Consider the following 22,575-nt stretch of genomic DNA (forward strand, 5'->3'; position numbering starts at 1 on the left):
TTTTTTTTTTTTTTTAATGACGACATTCATAACACAATTTTTTAAAATTAAAATATTTATTTCTATTAATCGTACACTTATTCAAAGGTCAAACATCTATCTTTAAAAACACTGCTAAAAAAGAGATATATAATATTGTTCAGGAAAATTATTGGCAGCTTTTTTGTTTGGGGCAGTGTTGTCCATCAAGTTTCTAAAAAAGCGCCGTAATCGCCAAAACGTAAAACTAGATTTTTAATTCTAATATATTTATCTATAATAACATCCCTGGAAATATGTACATACATACATATTTTATTTTAAGCAGTGATGGTCATATATATATTTAATTAACGCCAAAACTTTTGCCAATGTTCTAAGCGTAATGTAACAAAAAATTGGCTTTGTTTTATTTATGAAAAATTTAAATAGACAACTTTATAAATCAATAAATTTTTTCCCATAAAAAATCTATATGTATTGACATTCTAAGGCCAAAATATTAAAAATCGATTTTTATGCCGATTTATAGAACCATAATATACCTAGATATATTTCGTTTATTAAATATATACAAACAGCCTTTTACAGGCCGCATGTATTGATATTTAGCATATAGGCCTAAACTCTGCAATATATGAAATGTTCAAAAATATATATAATATATACAATTTATATTAAAAAAACGTTTACAAAGTATGTATTAAAATAATGTTTCTCGAAAATAAGTAATCATAAAAACTAATTGCACTGAAAATACGCAATATCTTTTTTACTTACCTTTCAAATTATATTATATTTATAATAATAATATATTAATATTAAAAAATCATGAATAAAACTCCATACGTAATCCAACGTTTTCCAAACCTTTTTTGAAAAAATCACGCCACGGTCACATTTCTATTCAAAATACACCTCTAGAATTGTGTTCCTATATTTGTTTACGTAATAATAAATAAGTTAAGATCCACCGTCAAAGTTTTCAACAAATATGAATATATTATTTATTTAAAAATAAGTATGTATGTAAATATTATATATATATGCAATATCAGTATTTAATAAATTTTGATTTTATATATTTTTACCTGTACAAACTATAGGCCATTTGCGGTATACATAAAAATCGTGGAAAAAAAACTAAAGACATCAGTTTTAATTCCGGCTTTTATGTAATTTTAAAATTTTGATTTTTTTGAAAAAGCATCCACTTCGTTGAAGCAAATGAGTATAATAAAGTATATAGTTTTTTGTAATTTAAAAAATTCGTTTCTTTGTAAATTCCCTAAAACGTTTACATTTTTTGACAATTTGTAATATAAACTTATGTTTGTATTTATTAAAATAACAATAATAATAATAACACTCATTATATAAATTGTGTTTTTAGTTATATCTATAACAAAATCATATACAGTATTAAGTAAATAAAAATAACATCATATTAATAGATTTATTTCTCTTAAATATACCCAGTCACCATATAAATAAAAAACAATCAAACTAAACAAAAAACCAAATATAAAACAAAGTAATTTAAAGAACAATATTATCTTAAAACATATTTATGGACATCTCTGGACTTTTGCACAATTTAAATTTTCTATAAGTTACTACAAATAAATAATATTCATTAAATAGTCTAGAAAAAATGAGTATTCAAATTTACGTTTCACATATCGCCACCTACAAGAAAAAAAACTGTAACTAATTTCACAACTGAATATTAAAAATGAAACAAAAATATTTACGAGTAATAAGCTACATACAAATTAACCGGAATAAAATAAGTGGCGCTATGTAAGTATTTACATATATTTTATTTAAAGTCCAAAGATAATGGATTTTTAACAATAAAATTAGATTTAACTTTGTATAATTATACTATGTAGTAGTGCTTGTTTGGACCCAGTTTTTATACAATAAATAATGAATTACTAATCGTTAATTTTAATTAATAATTTACATATGCATGTATTTTCAAATTTATACATCATTTTGTATATATATATATATATATATATATATATATATATATATATATATATATATATATATATATATATATATATATATATATATATATATATATGTATATATATATATATATATATGTGTATTTTTATGTACATAGTATTTAATGTATGTATTTCCAAAAATATTCTTTATAAATTTATATTAAGCTTTTGTATATGTATGTATTTTACCCCCGTACCCACTTTCTCAAATGGAAATTTTATTTTCAAAACTTGTATGAAAATTACTAAATTATTAAATATTTTTTAAGTACTTTTCATACTTTCCGTCCGAAATACTGAATATGGAGTTATTTAAGATTTTTTCCGTAAACGTACAATTGTATATATGAAAATATATGCATGCGAAATATTATATGTATGTATATACTATGTATTTAAAGTTGTGTATATATGTAAGCATTTATACATATCTAAATACATATAATAAAATTCAAGTAGTAAGTATATGTACATTAGGTATAACTATATTTGGGCGGTGTAATATCACGGTACTGCTTTACTGCCAATACAATCCTGATAATAAAAACCTATTTTTTAAGTCAATTTGGTGAAAAAAACATCCGGCAACGAAAGCAATTTCGTGTTTTATTAAATTATTTTAATAACTTTCATACAAAGCAATATAATCGCCATTTGTTAAAAATTTTGTAACATTATTATAAAGAATAATCCTTTCTATAAGATAGTGTAAAAAAACTTGCAAAATTGTTACTCAAAATATTAATTTTGCTCATTTAAAAAAAGTGATATTTATATAAAACTTCATCGCGTTCGATGGGGAACGATCGCGAAAAAAATTACAAAAAGTTATTGCCCTAATGTACATATGTATATATTATTGTTTATATGCCTTATTAATATTTTGTAAATATGTGTGTGTAAATACGTGTTTTTACATGATTTTTAAAGTACTTGTTCAATTAATGTCATTCTGTCAACTTATTTTCAATTAAAGCTTTATTTGCTATTAACTAAATTTAAAAATTCCTCTCGCGTTTTTGGATCATCTCGGAAAACTCCCAACATGGTAGATGTCACAGTTTTACTGTTGATCTTTTGTACACCTCGCATAACCATACACATATGCCTGTTGAGAATTAGAGTTTTGGGCATAATTAATATAGCTTTCAGTTGCATAAAATCAAAACACTTACACTCCTTCGACAACTACTGCCACACCAGCTGGCTGAACAGCTTGTGTTACGGCAACAGCTATTTGTTTAGTTAGCCTTTCTTGAACCTGTAGACGTCTAGAGAAGATTTCCACAATTCTAAATAAAAAAAATTATACATATGCATTTTGAAATGAAATAAAATTGTATGTGTGTACAGATGTATATGTGCAATTTCGTGTCAAGTGACCCAACTTTTAAAATCGATGTCTTCCGATTTGGATGATATTTTAACCACGGTTAGTACTATTGGGTGCAAATTTTATCCAAATCGATTTTTTGAATTGGGTCACTTGACATGAAATTGCCCATATACAATATATAATCTTACCTTGCCAGTTTACTTAGTCCCAAAATTTTGTTGCAAGGCAAGTAACCAATGGACACCTTACCATAAAAGGGAACTAAATGATGTTCACACATAGAAAACATTTCGATATCCTTAACAACAACCATTTCATCATGATCTTCATCAAACACCGCACCATTTAGCACATCTGAAATATTATTTATACAAAATATGTAAGACTTACAATTATACACAAACAATTTATATTCATATTTATAATTTGCTTACTTCGGGATTACTTTTAACATCGTTACGTTACATATCGTCACCTGAAACGCAAACGGCCCTAACTAACCAAAAATCCAAAATCGATTTTATTTTTGATTCTAATGTATTGCATCAAAACAAACGTCTACACCAAAAATTCGATTTTATTGACAAAAAACAAAAGGCCCTATCTACAAAAACACTTAAATATTAAAGGTAAAAAGTCAAATTTATCCATTTTTATATAATCCACTGTTAACTATCATAACAAATGATAGGTTTCACTATTAAACAATTTGTTTATTTACTACAAATAAATCGCGTTGATAGAAACAAACTTTTCAATTTAAATAGTTTTATGCTTCTCCTGTAAAACTTGAAAAATGTTAGATAGGGCCAATTGCGTTTTAGGTGACGATATGTATGTATCACTATTTACTACAACACTAGTATAAATTAAATATGAAATTAAAATTGGTTGTTCATAATATGTACTGTGTAATGGTAGGATGAGTGTTGTGTATGATTTCTTTAAGGTCGAGATTGCAATATCGTATTAAAGTATTCTTTAAATTAACCATCATTACATAGAAATGGGAAGAAATAAAAATAACGTCCTTTTTAGAGAGTGGCAGATCCAGTCCCCAAATTCATAAACTAAACCAATGTATATGAATTTATGTATGTACTCGAGTTCAATGTATTCTAAGACTCAAGTTTGTTTTTCTTAAAAACACCTGCCCGTTTATTTAGTTTTAATTTTGATTATTGGAAGGCAAATTACTTTCATTTATTATGATTTTAATTTTTATAAAGCGACATTCAATGGCAAATTAATGAATTTTTATATTTAACCGGTTTTTCGGTCTGGTACAGTATATAAAGTAAGCAATTAAAAATACTAATAATATTCCAAATACTTGTTGATTAAAACTGAATACATAGCTTAGAAGGAGTGAATTCTATTTAGAATTAATTCAACTTCATTTTAAATTCTGCTTGAAATCATTCTAATAATATTAATTCGAAAGTTTAGTCCTTTTGTTTTTAAGTTTTTTTAATTATAAAATAATGCGTTTTTAATTAAATTTCTAACAGATTGAATGCAAACAATATTTAATTATTCAGAAAGAATTTTGCATTCTATATGATATAATTCGTCAGGAAATTAATTTAACAACGTTACATTCTTTTGAGAATCAATTTTCGGAAATAATACTCTGAAGAATTGATTAGACAATTCAATTAAAAAAAAATAATTAAGGAATTAATTCTTTCGAAGCTTTTAAATGCCTTTCAATTGTTTGTTCTTATATATGTATCTGTTACAACAGAAACATGCTCTTTTTTGTTGATTTTACCAATGTTAAAAATGTTGTGTAACTACATACATATTTTATTTAATTGTAGCTAAATTAAAACTAACATAACTTACGTACTATTTTTTTAATAAAGAGTTTGACAAATTTGTCCAAAATTTATATTTTTTTCATTTTAAAATAAACCGTGAGCAATTCAAAAAAAAAAACATAAAAAGTCACGCCCGTACACAATAATGTGCACAATACTCTACTTATAGTTTGACTTTTTAAAGTAATAGTGATCATTTTGCAAAAGTATAAGTGGACACGAATAAACATTTGGCCCAAATCAACAAACTGGTTTTAAAAAATTCTTCAGAAGTAGACCCACTAATTAATTTATTAATGTAAATTTATTTCTATCTTAAACGACATATGTAAATATGCATTAAAAATGTTTAACACTTTAACATATCAAAAGCTAAGAAATCATCATGCAAATGCAAGAATATATAATTAAAAAAACCCAAAACGTTTAATATTTTTCCTGAATTTGGGAAACCACCTGTACATAACGATATTAGTGGATTATTTTTAAACCACAACTTTAAATACATACGTGTGTAGTAGTTTTCACAGTTTAAGGGGATTTTTGTATACATGTTTTTATCCAGTATCTATGAACGTAAAAACGCAAATAACTAGTTTAAATTTATTTGTTTTTAAATTTAATGATTCATTAATGTACACTTAATTTTTCTTTGAATTTTGCAATATTGTTAATAAGATTTAAACTGAAATATTACCTTCTAAGCTTTGGTCATAACCTTTGGTGAAAAAGAGCATTGCTTTCGCTGCCCTTTCGGGTGTTTTGATTAGACCCTGACGGTCGGGATTTTCCCCCAAACCACCTAAAAGTAAACGATATGATCGGGCCATATCAGGTAATAGAGCTTCTCTTGTAGGTGGTTTGTGATCTAATTCAAGATCATGGTGGAAAGTACAGTTTTCGTGACCTGGAAATAGAAAACAGCAAATGTTAATTAATGTTATAGAAAAGTTTCATTTTATTTTAGGTCTAAAGAATATTAATCTGTTCACATACATACATATATACATGTGTATGGACTTATCGATGGTCATAGATCGACATCTCGCAGTTAACACAAATTTTATTATATTTTTATAGATTAAATAATGAATTTTTTCTAAGCAATGTTTTTTATTCCTCTTAATTAGTCAACACAGAATCCATTAAAAAAAAACAAGAAAAACATTTTTTATTGCAAGTTTCTTTTTCGACGTTAACGGTTTAAAAAAAAAATTGCACTTACATAGGAATATTCGAAATTTTCGTTGTATTTGGACGGATGCAGTACGAGATGATTATTTTGACTATAAATTGTTGTAGTAAGTCAAACATTTTTTTATTGCTTTTTTGTTATTGTTTATTTTTATAAGTTTTATTATTAAGACAAACGGAAGTGGTAAAGCTAATAAGACCATTTTTAATTAATATGTATAAAGAGGGATTTAAAAATTATTTATTTTTAATGTGTGTATAGTTAAACAAATATAATAAATTTGAATTTCTGTAAATCAGTCAACACATATAAATCAATATTTTTACATTTTTGATAATTTTTTATAAAAAAAAAATCGGCATAAATACTATACTACCTTTACACGTACATCTTATCATGAAATAGGGCTTTATATTTATATATTTTGATATTTTCCCGAAGTTATCAACAAGTCGGACTTTGTCTCAATTAAACTATCTCATATAGGAATACATTTTAAAATGCTATGTATCTATGTATACTATATAAAATTAAACAACACCGAGCATCTGTTGAAAATATGCATACATACACACATACAAACTTGTGCACTTAGCTCACGTAAAAAATTATATAATGCTGAATACTATTATTTTAATAGTATGTCTAAACATACACATTTTAGTTGTAAACTTAAGATAAAGATTTAAAAATATGTACTACCTGGTGTTGTAGAAGTCCTTGGTGTCATTGGAGTTATGGGCGATCTAATTGTTTCATTTTCATTATTTATACCATTTGTTTTCAAAATCAGTTTTGGCCGATTAGTGTTGTTTGTCTTAGTGGTTATTGGAATGTCACTGACAACAGCATTATTGTCAGCGACAGAACTATTGTTGCTGCCAACAATTGAAGCAACATTTGTTGGAACATTCGCATTTCCACTTACAACATCATCGGTCTGCGATAGATTGCGGTCCATTAGAGAAGAAGTGCCTGAAGTGCTACTTGTTGAACAAACACTATTGTTACGGCCACGTGAAAGGACATGAGCTTGTGGAAAATTGGTATCATCGATGGCATCGTTCAATTCACTGGCACTCATTTCAGACAACTGTCGCGTAAAACTCATGGTGGATTTAATAATATTTGTTGTTCGATTGTGTTTGATTTCTTATAGTTTTTTCTTTAATTTTTATAGGTATGTATACCAATTTAGAAATAGTTAATGGATTTATTAAAATGAGCAAGTAAATAATAGTTGTAAAACAAATATTTATTATTGTCGACTTTAAGTTAAAACATCAAGCTTTATTATTCACATTTACTTTTGTTAATGTTTTTCTTTAACACATTATTTTTTTAAATTTCTGATGTGACCGTTACTCCGTCTTCGCTCGACGAATTGTATTCAACAACTAAAATTTTCTACACAAGTATACAAAAATTCAAATCATTTATATTACATATTTATAAATGTATGTATGTATTCACATTTTTAAGAAGTTTAAACTGAGAATTAAAATCATCCTCAGTATAACACACACAAACACACATAATATTGAAAAAGCTTTAAAGCTTTATGTGAAATCCTCTTAAAAATACCCCTGCTCTCAGAAACTGTTGATTGTTAACCGTTATTTTGTGTTTAAAGAATATTAAATAAAGAATTGATGCTAGCAGAACATTGAAGTCACTTTAAAAGCTTAAAGCTTTTATAAACTCCATTAGTCTCTCTTTCTCTTATCTCTTAAATAAAAAAGTCAGCAATGAGTATGAATGTGGAAGTTAAAATATATGTACATACATACATATGTATATATTTGTATACACATATGTACTTCATTGCAAATTTCGCCATCAATAATCTATTAACGATATAACAACACCTGGTAGTTTGATGTAAATATTTTAATTACATATATAGGTATTATACAGTTGGATATGGCTATAACAACCTCTAAGACCGTTAATTTTGTTGCTTATATTCATTGTATTATGGTACAGAATGTTACTTAATTTAAAAGGAAACGATGGAGCCATCACCGATGTCAAGCAGCAATAAAAAGTAAAGGATACCCAACTATATTCTGACTTAGGCTGATGTCAGAGTGAGCGCTACAAGCAATGCGAAGCTTTGCGCTACAAACCTTTCCTTGTGTTTGTGTCATGTCAGAGTGAAAGCGAAGCTTGATGCGAGAAAACACAAGCAAAAGTTTGTAGCGCAAAGCTTCGCATTGCTTGTAGCGCCCACTCTGACATCAGCCTAACTTACAAGTTCAGACCGTTTTTGTTACGATAATACCAAAGTTTCTATTGTTTTGTCAGTACCATAACCAAATACTTTCATCTTATTTTATTTTTTCAAAATTAAATTAATTATGTATTTTGATAGATTTTTTTTACTTTAAGTAAATTAGAAATACTTAAAAAGAAATTTCAAATAAATTTTTGATTTTGTGTTTTTTCCGAAATGTTAGGAAAAGTTTTCATTGTTTTGTCACCCACTGTATATACACTATATAACTTCATCTAAAATGCAAAATAACGTATCATAATTTTAAAAATTTTAGAGGTGAAGGAGGAAAAATCGGTAAGTAATTAAAGTTTTTTTGAGATATCTAACAATTGTACATTTTAATAATATTCTGGATATCCCTAACATCATTTAAAATTAAAAAATTTCATATTTCTTTATATGTACTTTGATAATAATATTTAAAATATTTTATATTAAATTTGTGCAACAAAATATTAATAATACATATTTCATTTTATAATTTATCGGGATCAGGATTAAAATTCATTGTAATTTGATAATGGATATTAGAAGGCTATCTTCTAAAAATGATGATAAAGTCATATTAAAACAAAAAGATTATATTGGGGGAAATAAGCAAACTACTGGAAGTAAAATTATAACGCAATATCTTACGCAAAAAGATGTTGCGCCATGGTTTCGAGGGACATCACATTATCATATCCAAGGAGCCGACAGGCTTCTCAATGCTTTGCGAGACGATGCAGAACAAAGTACAACACATCGTGTACGATCATGTCTAAATTTAATAGGGCTAGAACCTATAATAACATCAAAACAAATTATGTGTTTAATGCGTCTAAGTCGTGGCAATGATTTAGTTTTTCTATGGTTTCTCATGGAAATGCATTACAAAACCCCTAAACACGATCCCAACTCATATAGTGTTAACGAACAATTAATCTGTTCAGCTATATGTCACCTGGACATGATAACAACACTCCGGGAATTGGATAAAATTCTTCCAAGTGGTCATACATCAAGAATTGAAATGAAGAAAGCTGGTTTAAAACGTGAAGCGCTTAAGAAATCCTTTACCAATAGAAAAAAAGAAAGAATTTCGACCAAATACGTTTTGCCGTATTTTGAAGAATACCCTCGACCTCAACAATATGGCAAACGATTGCTGTTAGAGATACCTAATTTCAAAGTTAACTTTAATATGTACAGTCGCTACAGCAATATTAATCATATAGTCCAAAATGAATCAAATCGTTGGTATGCGGATTACCACTTTAATCCAGGCAAACGCATTGTTTACTCAATTATACGTGAAACCATTAGAAATATATTCTATAACTTTAAAGAGGCCTGTGCAAGGTCCAAAACAATTGATGTATTGTGTGATTACCACAAGACTACTAAAATAACTCAAACCAATTTAGAACATGAACTTAAAGTTAGAACAAGAGACGAGTGCTTAAAATCTTACTTTAAATCTAATGAGGGTAAAAATGTAAGAATATATACCACATACTTGTAATGACGATATATGTACAAATATTCTCACACATGTTTTTTTTTTCTTACAATTTTTTAAGGACCAGAATAAAAAATTATCGAACTACTGGATAATGATGTGCAACTGCAACTGTGCAAATTCAACACGCAAAATAAGCGGCATGCGTCACAAAAGGAAGCATCACTGAAAACCATTACCAGTGATTGTAAAATATTCGATGTCATCCTGGCAGACAATTACTGTGGTTGTTGTAAAAGTAATATGAATATAATAGATGATAAAATTAAGTTTAGAGCAGTGGAAAAAAACAACAAAATAAATAATCTGAACAGTAGAAACAACAAGATTCATGACATGCATATGAAAAAATGCGGAAATATTCGCAAGAATATATACAATGAGTCAACAAACCTAAATTCTAAACGGGGTGGTAATTTAAGTACTACAAAAATAAATGAAGTGAATAATTTTGAATGTGATAATATCAGCGATACTTCTATGCCTTCCGATATAGTTTTTAATCGGCCTATGATGCACAAGCCCTTTAAATTTGATTATGAAAAAATATTTGTTTCAAAATACAAAGACGATAACAAGAGCGGTATAAAGAAATTTTTTCTTGCAGCCATGGACAAAAATACTTCAAATTTGTCAAACCAGTCGAGTCTTAAATATGACGAGGCGGTCCAAAAATGCGCTAAAAATATGTTTGAAAATGAAGTAAGAAATTATGAAGACAAGATAAGGGAAACGATTGAAGCACAAACGGCAGAAAAACTAAAGCCCCTCAACCAATATCCCACTTTAGCCAATTACAACGCAGAAAATTACTTGCTGATGGATCAAATGTTATTTGACGCCTTTCAATACTTACGCAAAAATCCAAAGTTTGTATGGGCTCAATTGCCGGATGCACATAAGATACCAATGCTACGAGAATGGATAGCACGTCGGTTTGGCAAGGAGTATACACCACGGGAAAGAGCCAAATCATATCGAATGTCGTGTAAAATATTTCGAGCTGTAGTTAAAAACAATTTAGAACTCTCCATACCGAATGCCAAACACATTGGTAATAATCTTTTTCTCAACTACAATTGCCGAAAGTATTTGGATAGAAAGGTACATATGTATGTATTGAATTAGATAACGTCTAGTAAAAAACGGGAAAATGCAACACAACACATTTCATTCATTTCATATTTAATTATCTAATTAAAATCTAAGTATTATACACTTAAATTCATATACATACATATGTATATTCATATATAAATGGTTTTCCTTTAGGTGCAACACATTAAGAATAAATACTACCATAATTTGGATTCATCATTTTTGGAACATACTCGCGTTTTCTGGTTTGCTATGCGCGGATACATTTGTTCTAATGGGCCTCCACGTAAAACCTTTTTTGCCTACATGCCATCAAGACTTCGAGACATTCAGCATTTACGTTTGTGGAAATCGTCAGACTATCGCAACTATAAAGTTGCTAGAAATGTTCGTCAACAAAATAAATGCCTGGATCCTTTTTAAGACATCCCACATTTATATTTTCACTCCAATTCTTGTTAAATTAAATATGTTTGTTTGTATCTATTTAATTGAATGAAACCCTATTTATGTTTTGTATTTATTTAATAATAAATTTTGAAGTAGTTTTTGTAGTATATAGAAATTATGTGTGAATATATATATGTAAGTATGTCTACTTATTATCACAACATGATTGTCGTCATATGTATGTATATAAATTAATTAGAAAATCTATCTGACAATGTTGATTTCATTGGCTTCGAAAAATAATTACATAAATGTAATAATTACATACATACTATGTATGTGTAGTGTAAACATATTCATTTAATACATACATACATAAGGATGATAAAGTTTTTATTTAAATGCTCTTGGAATGACGAATAAATATCGTAGCATATATTATTGTTAGAATTTAAAATGAAAAATCAAATCTTGGGTCATTCTAAAGGTTATCAGGAAGCGAAAGCTATGTTTATAGTATTCATATATAGTTTTAGTTGTCTGTTAGATGAATGATTTAATTTATAGCGTAAATAATTCTTTATTTTTTGTTTGAGATATTTAAGGTTTTGCGTTTTATCACTATATAATCTGTGAAATTTCTGTGTTCATCATAAGTATTTCTTATCATATTATAGTGTGTACCTACAATATTTGTTAAACTATTCTAAATTGTGACATGCACGACATTTTAAACAGTCCGTTAAACAACTTAAATTAACGGTTTTAACATAAAATGCTTTAAGGCCTATAATAATTAAAAAAATAGGATACAATGTATGCATGTATGTATACATATGAACATTCGAATTAATGTGTTTATGTATTGCTTACATGCTATGATTTTGTCACTAATTAAACAAATCTGAGGTAAGTAATTCCTAGATAATGAGCGATTTTTTTTTTGTATATGTACATAGTCTAAATAGCCTTCGATATTTTATGTCCGGCGTAAGTATGGCTTAGTTTTTATTTTTTTAATACATACATACTTACATACACACATACATACTTACATATTTACTTAAAGTAGTTCATGTGTCTGTTTTACTGTTTAATTCTTTTAAAATCCATAAAAATAATGATTAGATGATTATTTGAGGGTTTGACTTTGGTTTGTTCGAAAGAAGGCAAGTGTATAATGCAATCATTCATCCATAATAATTTATTATAAAATGAAATAAATAAATAATTACAAGTACATAAAATGTGTAGATAAGTTTTAACGTGTTTAAATGTACTTGCATATATACGAGTGTATGTTTGTAGTTACATACATATGTATGTATGTATGTAGATATGTGTGCATGGATTTTGGTATTTAAAAACATATGTTTTTAAGACATAGTTTTATGAACGCATATAAACCGTAAAAAATAATTTGTTTAACTGTAGGTCTGTAATTAAAACTGAAATTCCAAAGTCAATGTCAAAAACTCAGATTATGTTATTGTTGTTGTTAGAAAAGAATGCAACATTATTTTTTAAATTAATTTAATATCAAGTTTGTTGGACGATTTCATTTGTAAAATTAAAAAAAAATAAAACGTCTTAAATTTCATATATTTTTGTGGCTTTTATTGACAAAAGATTCGCACGAATTACTGAGGTTTATGTTTCCAGTTTTAATGAAAATTGTTGTTAAGATTTCATCATACAAATTTTGAAAATATGTACCTATACACATTGTATGCTAGAAATAAATATTAAAATAGTTCAATAAACACAAGTTTGCGGTAAATGATTTTTTCTCTTATGTAACGGTAGATCATAACATTCATTTTACTTCTGACGCAATTTCATCAGTCGAAAACTAGAATATTTAGAGATTGATTATTTTTTTATATTTTTTTAAATGAAAATTTGATGAATGCGTTTTCTTGCTGAACATTTGCTTTTGAAAGTTTTTTTTTTGTGAAATGAGGGTAAATATAATTGTATTGTGTTATTATTATAAAAATTATTAATAATAGATTTGCAAATTTTAAACTATATATACATACATTCACATACATATGTATGTACATATGTATTTCTTATAATTACCGTAATAAATGTGAATGTGAATTTCAATTGCCTTGACTTTCAAAGTTGTTAACCGAAATAAAAAGTTCATTGGTGTTTATAACCAACCTCAAGGATTGTTGCATGCTATATAGAAAAATGTAGTAACCTCTAAAAATTAACACATTTCGAACAAATTAAACAAATATCGAAGTTCTACTAACAATTAAACTTAATAATAATTCACTTTTAAATTAATTAGCCAAAATAGCTGCTGTACATATACAATGTATATATGTAATATATAAATACATACATATGTATACATGTACATTTTATGGTTTTGAAATCAGAAAAATGCAGTCCCTTAGCGTAAAATTTTAATTTTTCTCATTTAGAAAAAGTAATAGGTATTTATACAAAACTTCATCGCTTTTGGTGCGGGAACTTTTTCCAAGATCGCGAAAGAATAATATATATATATGTATGTGTGTATGTTGACGCTCTACAAGGTCTTGTTATGGTATTTTTGATATTTGCAAAAAGTTATACCCTACATTTGTATGTATGTTTTAATTTTGTGCAAACATACATATGTATGTATGTATATGCTAATATACAGACATAAATGAACAAAAAATATGTACTTACCGATTTGACATTGTTTACAATTTACACTACCAATACTCTCATTTGCATTGGCCACAAAACTCAAGTGAAGGCCAGATTTGGTGGCGGTGGCGGTGGTTGTGGAGGTGCTGGTGATGGCATTGCTACCATTTGTGTTACACTCGCTGCTGTTGTTGGTGTTAAATTGCATTAGATGTTTCTGATTGGATACCCCATTCTCGCTCGTTTGATGCTGATTATGGCCATTGTGTGCCATGGAAACGTTATTTTTTCCAATATTCTGTGTTTCACTTGTTAATTGTTTCATTTTATTTGAAAGTTAATAACTATAGTTAGGTAGTTAAAACAAAACGAAGGAATTCGATAAAACTAAATAAATATTATAGAAAATAAATAGATTGTAAGTAACACTTGTGGCTTTAGTAATTAATACGAATAGTGCAAGTGTGGGTATGTAGTTGTGTTTTTGTATAAATTAACAAACGTCTGGATCTTTTTCTAAAAAAAACTTGCTATTATTTTTTACTATTATTATAATTATTATGTATTTTTGTTGCTGTTGTTGTCCAGAACGTTCACTTTTGTAAATTTAATGAATTATTTATTAATGTTTGGTTTATTATTGTTCGCTTTTATTTCACTTTCCTTTAACCGACAATCAACGACTAAACAGTTTCTCATTTATTTGCGACCTTTTATTTTGATTTTTTGATTTGCCATTAAACACTCAAGTTTAAAAGTTCTTTTTTATTTTGTTTTGTTTGTTGTAACAACACTACACAAAACTTGTACGATTTGTCTTCAATCGAAAAAAGTATTTGCAAATACACTCTGTTAATGTTAGTTCACAGTAATTAGATGCTAAATAAACACTTAATGTTGAGTATTTGTTGATATGTTATATTGTTTATTTGTCTTTTTCTTTGAAAACAATATACATACATATATTTTCTAGTATTTCAACCACCATCATCATATAAGTTTCCCGTTATAGTTTTAATTCTCTAGGATTACAAAGGAACTTTTTTGTTCGTATTCGCATTCTCTCTAAACCACTTGTAACGAAAATTATCTAAAGCTTTTTGAGAGTAAGCTTTAAGCATACATACATCCGCACATACTCATGCTCTATACATTAACAAATTGAATGGTTTAAACCACTTTATTAAATTTCCGTTTCAAGTTTAAGTTCTTTACTACATAGGTATATACTTGTTTTGTTGTTAATCTAGTTTAAAACTTTTTTCCATTTAATTGGTTTAGAGAATTTTGTTTGTGTGTTGCTACATATAACTCTTTTGACTCGTTTGCTAACATTGGATAAACGACGCAAAGTTTCTTATCGTACCTATGATTCGGAAATGTGATTCATATGGATTTATTTATTATTCATACAAGGGAAATCCCCTTTTAAACGCTTTCTTTGAAATTTATCATGTAGTTTAGTTACATTGAAAATGAACACCAGCCAAGATGTGTTTAACTTAAAATGAGTTTTAACTTAAACATTTATGATTGAACTGATCGTTATTTTTTACTGTCAGCAGATCAGATGTTGTTTAAATTTTCCATTCACTTAATAAATCGATTGTATTTAAATATTTACAATTGATAATTAACTTAATTTTATAATTATATTTTACTCTTAAACAGAAAAAAAGATTAACATCTGGCTCGGTTAAAATTATCATGAAAGCAGGCGGAAGCTTTATTGAAACCAAACAAAAATGTGATATAATTATTTTATAAATCCAGTTTCATCATGATTACGCGTTAATCTCGATTGGGACAATCGATATGCTTTAGTGTGATTTGATCAAAGTGTATACCGCTCATTTACTACAAGACTGGCATTATCCAAAAAAAGTCGTTTCGAGAAAATTTGATGACATTTTACTATTTTTTTAATAACTTTAAAACAAATCAAGGGATCTGATTCAGATATTAGAGTTAGTATGTTTCTCATTTTAATTGAAATTTAATTTATATTTATCTGATATTCGTGGAAACATGAATTTAGTTTGCACTTTTACAACAAAAAATCGAAAGATGTGTATTACATTACTGAATATGGGAAAAATAAAATTTTTGGAAGCGTCCTCAGTTCCCTAACAGTGATTGAAGATCCTGGTCGCCGTACAATTTGTCCAAAAATGTCTCATTCTCCGTTAACAGATGTGTCATCACATCTTTTAAAGCAATTGTGTCATCACAACAAATTCATTTAAAAACGCTACTAAATTAAAGATTTTTATACATAAATACTTTTATTTAAACACACTTCCCAGATTTTACAATTCCATAACTTCACCTCCAACGGACTCTTTGCCTTGGGCTTGCCGTTCCAATTTTTCTTTTGCCATATTTTCTAACTGTTCTTTAGTAAGCAAAGATATTCCCAATTGATCTTCTCGTGTAAATGGCTGAGCCATACGTCTCAACCAACGCCGGGCTAATTGCATCGATTCTTCTGTACTAAGATTACAAAAACTATCCACTAAATGTTCTTGAATCCATTTCGGCAAACGGCTTCTTTTGTCCTGGCGCGCAAATCGTTTGTCAGCGAATATCATGATGCCATAATCCGTTTTACCTCTTAAAGCTCTTCCAACACATTGAGCTGCATGACGCATGGCATCAAATGTTAAGAAATCATTTTCTCGAATCTGAAATTGATCACGCAAGTAGTCCAGGCGAGCCTTCAATATTCGGGACTGTGTAAAAACATAGGGAATACCAAACATTAGAACAGCTCTACCATAATGGTGATCGAAATCCACCCCTTCAGAAACCTTGCCGCGAGCAACGGCTAACAAAACAGCACCTCTGCCACAATCACATGCCTACGTTGGTCAATGTGAAAAATTGTATTGTAAAAGAATAATTAACTTTATCTTACCTTAACGTAGTTCATCAAGGCATAACTGGTTTCTGCATTATCTTGGGTCTCTATAAATAGTAGCTTATATCGTAACAAGGTGTCTACGATACCCTGATCATACCAGGAAGCCACTACCGACTCTAGATACAAGTACGAAGTAAAGAAGCAAACAATACCATCAGGTACAGTCTTTGCAGTTTCCACTAATAGCTGCCCGTAATTTCTGATAACTGCAGTATCTTCACGCGTCTCGAATTTTGAAGATATAGCAACCTGGTCATTACCTTTCGAAACAATCTATAAATTTACAAATAAAAGGAATATACTGTATATATTGCTGATGTATATAGACTGATGTGATCATTTCAACCGACAAACAAACATTATTTAATGGACCGGACTATTAACAATAATCCGGTCTCATGGTGAAAGATATATAAAATATTATAACTACATACATAATATGACATTTAAATAAGAACTGTTAATTTTGAAAGTGGCATTAGTCCACTTACTTTTAAAAACAATATTTTTAAATCTATGTGATACAGGTAAAGGTAATTTACACGGTTATTTTAATTTAACTTTTATCAGAGATTCTGAGTAAATTTCAGTTGTTTTAAGATTTTTTATTTATTATTTTTAATAAAATCCTGTTTAATAGTACCTAACTCTCTTTCAAAATTATCAGTTCATATAATAAATGTTAAATTTTTTCTAAAAAAAATACGATACTAATATAAAAGAACATTCTTTCAAGTTTCATTAAAATAAATAAAAATTAAAAAACACATGTTTAACTTACCATTGGCAGTAAGCAAGGACGAGCTAAAGTCATTGTAAATGAACTCATCACCACAGGATCAAAATCTAAAATTTTTGGATACATATCCATCGGTGATAAGGTACCAGAAGTTATAACAACTGATTGAAATCTCTGAAAAACGGGGGCCATTGCTATGGAAGAATCTAAACAACTAAAATGTAAAATAGGATTGGCGACTGTGGGAGTTTTATCATCAAATGGTTCAATAATAATAGTGAATCCTTTTGTATATGTGCTAACTAATGTGGCAAAATGTGTAATCTATAAAAAAAATTTATATAAAATATTAAAAAACTATAATAATAATACATGCAGTTAATGTTTTCTTACCAACGTCAAGGCTCCGTATTCCGTCAAATCGGTTATTTCTAAAGTTCTTAATAAACTGGCTAAACGTTCAGCACAAAAACGTAAAGGCTTACGTTCTATACAAATTTTTGATGCAACATCCTTTAGAAAGCCAGCAGGCGACTCTTGAACTACATGATGGACTTTCAATCGAGTCTTTATATATTCAACAAAACGACGCAAGAAGCTTAGAAAGTGATCGGCGTTTCGTATATTTCCCGGTACAACTTCTGCAAACGTTCATACATATGTATATGTACATAGGGATATAACTATTGACATATCTTGCAAATATGCAAGTTGGCATAGCTAAGTCGAATAGAGCATTAAAAGATATGAAAAACCACGGTATTATTTTTTCGCGATTGTTAAAAATGTTCACGCACCAAATGTCTGTCCGTCTGTTTATTAAAATCAATTTTTTGAAGGCCCCATATGTCCTTGGAATCTAAATCTTAGATTATTTTATTAGATATACTCTTAGAAATTTCTCTCTGTAAAACCAGTAAAATCGATCTATAAGTATCAAAGATATGATCAAAACAAATACGATCAACAAATTTCAACTCGTTTGGTGCGGAAGTGTTGTGTTTCTTATTATTTTTTATGGCCTTTTTGATTAGGGGATGTACAATCTTATATTTGCAAAAACATCAAAAAGTCATAACCCAAATGTATGTATATTAGGGATGCCAAACGGGAATTCCCGATTCCCGAAAATCCCGGGATTTTCGGGATTTGAAAGTACCGAAAGCCGGGATTTTAAAAAATTAAATCCCGGGAAATTTCGGGATTTTAAAATCCCGAATTTTTAAGTATTTTTCCGCTATTTTATACATTATAAAGTACTAAATAAGAGAATTTAAAAAAAAAAAAAAAGTAAGAGTGCTATATTCGGCTATGCCGAATCTAATATACCCACCATCAAACCGTATGCCGTAAAAGGAATGCTTTTCTATAAACATCAGGGTGATATTACTCATCAAATTTACTGATAGGACCTTATATGAGAGGTAGGGTGAATCATTGACCGTTTTTATAAAACTTTTCATAATTTTTTTAGACCAATTTTGGTTCATACACTTTCCGGTAGGAAGATTTACGTTCCTATAAAAGTTTCTTAGCTTCTGGCGAGTAAGAAACTTACTTATCTCAAATTTCATCTTTACACTCGTACTTGTAAGCCAGTAATGAGCGTTAAAGTATTTATCTGGATGGGACCTTATGTAGGGGTAGGGTCAATTATGGACCGAACCACATAAAACTTGGTAGAGAGATTTTGACTCGCATGAAACATATGTGTATCGAATTTCATCGCTATTTTTAAGCCAGTAATAAGCGTTAAAGTCATTTTTTTAACGGGACCTTATATGGGGGTAGGGTCAATTATGAACCGAACCACATAAAATTTGGTAGAGAGGTTTTGGCTCGTCAGGGATTTACTAATATCAAATTTCATTGCTATACTAAATAGGCATAGATACTATCGGATATATAAAAATAACAAGTACGAAATTATAGGCGGGCGAGGCCGACCATATAACCCCATACACCAGTTATGAGAGTAAAATGTAATTTAGTTTTCATAATAAATGTATACCTCGCCTCCGATATATTCTAGCACTTTATTGTTAAAAAACTATTTTTCTGAAATATGCTTGGGGGAAGGACGCCATCATATGAGTCGATCCTCATAAAATTTGGAGGACGAATTTACGGTTACATAAAATGTTTTATGCTGAATTTCATTGCGACAGTTCTCTTTTTAAGCGAATTGTGGACACTAATTCTTTTTTAAAGCTGTGTTTTGTATGGGGGCTCGGATCAAAAGCCCGATCATTTCAAATTTCATCAGCGTATTTTAGGACAGTATAAAACAAAAGCACTACTCCGGAGAAACCCAATATACCATCCCTACTAAGGGTATAAAAAGGGCAATAAATAGGCATTGATACTATCGAATATCTATAATGGAAGTCAACCTGTCAATAAGATGGCGAGAAGATAATTCCCTTGGTTAGTGAACACGGAATATAAGGTGGAGGAGATATAGGTGCAGTACAGGTGCTCTATGTAGCCTCGTATGGATCCCCATTACACATACTATTTAAATATTATTTGGAAACCATTGTAAATTTGGATATCATGGGTATTATTTTAGGTTGTTATTCTACTATTCAGTGCCTGGGATGGAAAGATTTTTATTCTAAGTATGTACTTTGAATTAATTTGTTTTTCTTTTCACAAAATGCTTATTGGAAGGTAAACACCTACTAAGAGTATTCATATTGCAATATGAAATAAAACGTTTTATTTTAAGATTTTTTTAATTTTTTTTATATTTTTCGGGATTTAGAAATCCCGAAAATCCCGGGATCCCGATATCGGGATTCCGGGATTTATTTAAAAATCCCGAATCCAGGGATTTCTAAAAACCAGTCCCGATTGGCATCCCTAATGTATATACACATTTCTGCTTTTGTCACATTATATCGGTGTAAATACCAGTATTTAAAATTAAAAAAAAAGATAAAACTTGAACAAAAAATTTGGTTTATATTAGAAATTGGTATTGGTGCGTGATGTTTTTGCTTCCAAATAACATAAAAAAATTATTTTCACTACTTATATCACGTGGTGCTATGCCAAAAATTTCGCCAAATTAGTTATAATGTACATATACATAAAATTATATTATAAAGTTATTTTTACTTTCTATATTACCTTTTAAAACGTCGCTTGGTAAAATGGGATTGGCCAATATCATATCTGTATCTCTCTGAACACTCGCATCCTTTAAGCCTTGCACCATACGCTGATATTCTTCATTTAATCGGGTTGTATCCTCGTCGCGTATTCTGTTTGTAATAATAAAAACATATACATAATTCAAATCGAGTTTTGAAAAATTGATTTGTAATTGCTTAAAACGCATCGATGGTACAATTTTGACACCTCATAACTGATAAATAATCATAAATAAGTCAGTTTCGAGTTAAGATTTTATCATCGTATTTCTCAAGATTTACTTACTCCTGGACTAATTTCTGTAGATTATTTAAAGCATTTGTGCTGCGTTCAACAGTCCGGCGATTTATTTTAACACTCATAGAATCAATGCACACATTATCAATGTTGTGAGCTTCATCGAAAACAATACATGATTCACGACACATCTCCTTTGAGACAACTTCAGCTATTTTTGGATCTAGTAAATAGTGATAACTGTATACCACTATATGGGCTTGAGATATCTGTAGATACAAGAATTCATCATTCTAAAACAAAGTATTTTAAAATATTATTATTAATATAGCTTTACCGCGTATCTGGCCAAGAAATAAGGACACCAATTACGCATACGTCCATAGTCTTTTAAGTCGTCTATACTATAAACACCGACTGGTAAAGTAGATTCTTTGCCTTCAAGATGAAAACCTTCAAAATACTGACCTGTAAAATATTTATATAAGAATAGTCGGTTTATATAATGCATAGATGCTTCTACAAACATATCGGCGTCTCCGCATCATGCTCGTGTCTTTCCCTAACGTAACTGGCAGTTAGACCATAGCATTTACCATCAACCGACTTTCCTTCTCGCTCCTTACTAACATCAGGATGTATACACATATTCTTGCGTGAACTTAACACTAGACCTGTTAATCCTGGCTGTTGGGGAGCATTTTTTTCGTAGTACACCATGAGATTTTGAAGTTCTGCTATGACCTTTTCAATTTCCGGGACTGTACGCGAGCAATAGATTAATTTACGGACAGCTTCAGGATGTTCTATCATATAAGCCACTATAAGTGATAATAATGTGGCCGTCTTTCCCGTACCGGAAGGCATCTCCAGTAAGCAGTGCCCTTTAGCATCCAATGTGCGTTTAAGTTCAAGCATATACGCATATTGCTCCGGATAAATGTACTCGTAGGGAAAATATACCAATAAACCATCAACACTTATTCTAAAAAACAAAATTTTAAAAATAATTATTATGATCGGAATAACTTTTAGTAGTTTTATAAATTTATAAATATTTACTTCATGTTTACAATTCTACATAAACAATACAAAAAATATTGAAATATTAATGTGCGCCGGTTTACAGTGTTGTCAACTAAATGTTTTTATGTATTATTTTATAATTTTGTGTTTAGTATTTCATTCACAATAGTGGTTTCACTTAAATTTTTTATAGAATAACAAAATTTAACTTTTAA

The 22,575-nt window shown here is 28.9% G+C and overlaps 3 protein-coding genes across 5 annotated transcripts; 1 reads left to right on the forward strand and 2 right to left on the reverse strand.

Annotated features, from left to right (window-relative positions):
• Nucleotides 1-2,188: 2,188 nt before the first annotated feature.
• On the reverse strand, nt 2,189-14,969 carry LOC119600091 (GTP cyclohydrolase 1). 3 transcript variants are annotated; one of them, XM_037950147.1, is made up of 6 exons: nt 14,821-14,835; nt 14,316-14,663; nt 5,857-6,066; nt 3,525-3,690; nt 3,176-3,292; nt 2,189-3,108 (listed from the first exon to the last, which is right to left on the reverse strand). In XM_037950147.1, exons 2-6 carry the CDS (start codon nt 14,599-14,601, stop codon nt 2,979-2,981), a joined length of 909 nt encoding a protein of 302 aa, XP_037806075.1. In that variant the 5' UTR covers nt 14,602-14,663; nt 14,821-14,835; the 3' UTR covers nt 2,189-2,978. The 3 variants fall into 3 exon arrangements, with proteins under 3 accessions (XP_037806075.1, XP_037806074.1, XP_037806073.1); XM_037950146.1 differs by having other exon boundaries at nt 14,316-14,969; XM_037950145.1 differs by lacking the exons at nt 14,316-14,663; nt 14,821-14,835 and adding an exon at nt 7,057-7,768.
• Nucleotides 9,072-11,815, forward strand: LOC119600096. Its single transcript, XM_037950155.1, has 3 exons — nt 9,072-10,109; nt 10,272-11,237; nt 11,406-11,815. Exons 1-3 carry the CDS (start codon nt 9,153-9,155, stop codon nt 11,652-11,654), a joined length of 2,172 nt encoding a protein of 723 aa, XP_037806083.1. The 5' UTR covers nt 9,072-9,152; the 3' UTR covers nt 11,655-11,815.
• Nucleotides 14,970-16,535: 1,566 nt separating the features above from the next.
• Nucleotides 16,536-22,468, reverse strand: LOC119600093 (general transcription and DNA repair factor IIH helicase subunit XPD). The gene is made up of 9 exons (XM_037950149.1): nt 22,397-22,468; nt 21,862-22,319; nt 21,672-21,802; nt 21,383-21,603; nt 21,074-21,207; nt 18,332-18,579; nt 17,981-18,262; nt 17,194-17,472; nt 16,536-17,137 (listed from the first exon to the last, which is right to left on the reverse strand). Exons 1-9 carry the CDS (start codon nt 22,399-22,401, stop codon nt 16,586-16,588), a joined length of 2,310 nt encoding a protein of 769 aa, XP_037806077.1. The 5' UTR covers nt 22,402-22,468; the 3' UTR covers nt 16,536-16,585.
• Nucleotides 22,469-22,575: the final 107 nt, after the last annotated feature.

The sequence above is a fragment of the Lucilia sericata genome, unplaced genomic scaffold, assembly GCF_015586225.1.
Source record: "Lucilia sericata isolate MDLA Ls3-8-SP2 unplaced genomic scaffold, ASM1558622v1 Contig000104F_arrow, whole genome shotgun sequence".
NCBI classification, from domain to species: Eukaryota; Metazoa; Arthropoda; class Insecta; order Diptera; family Calliphoridae; genus Lucilia; species Lucilia sericata.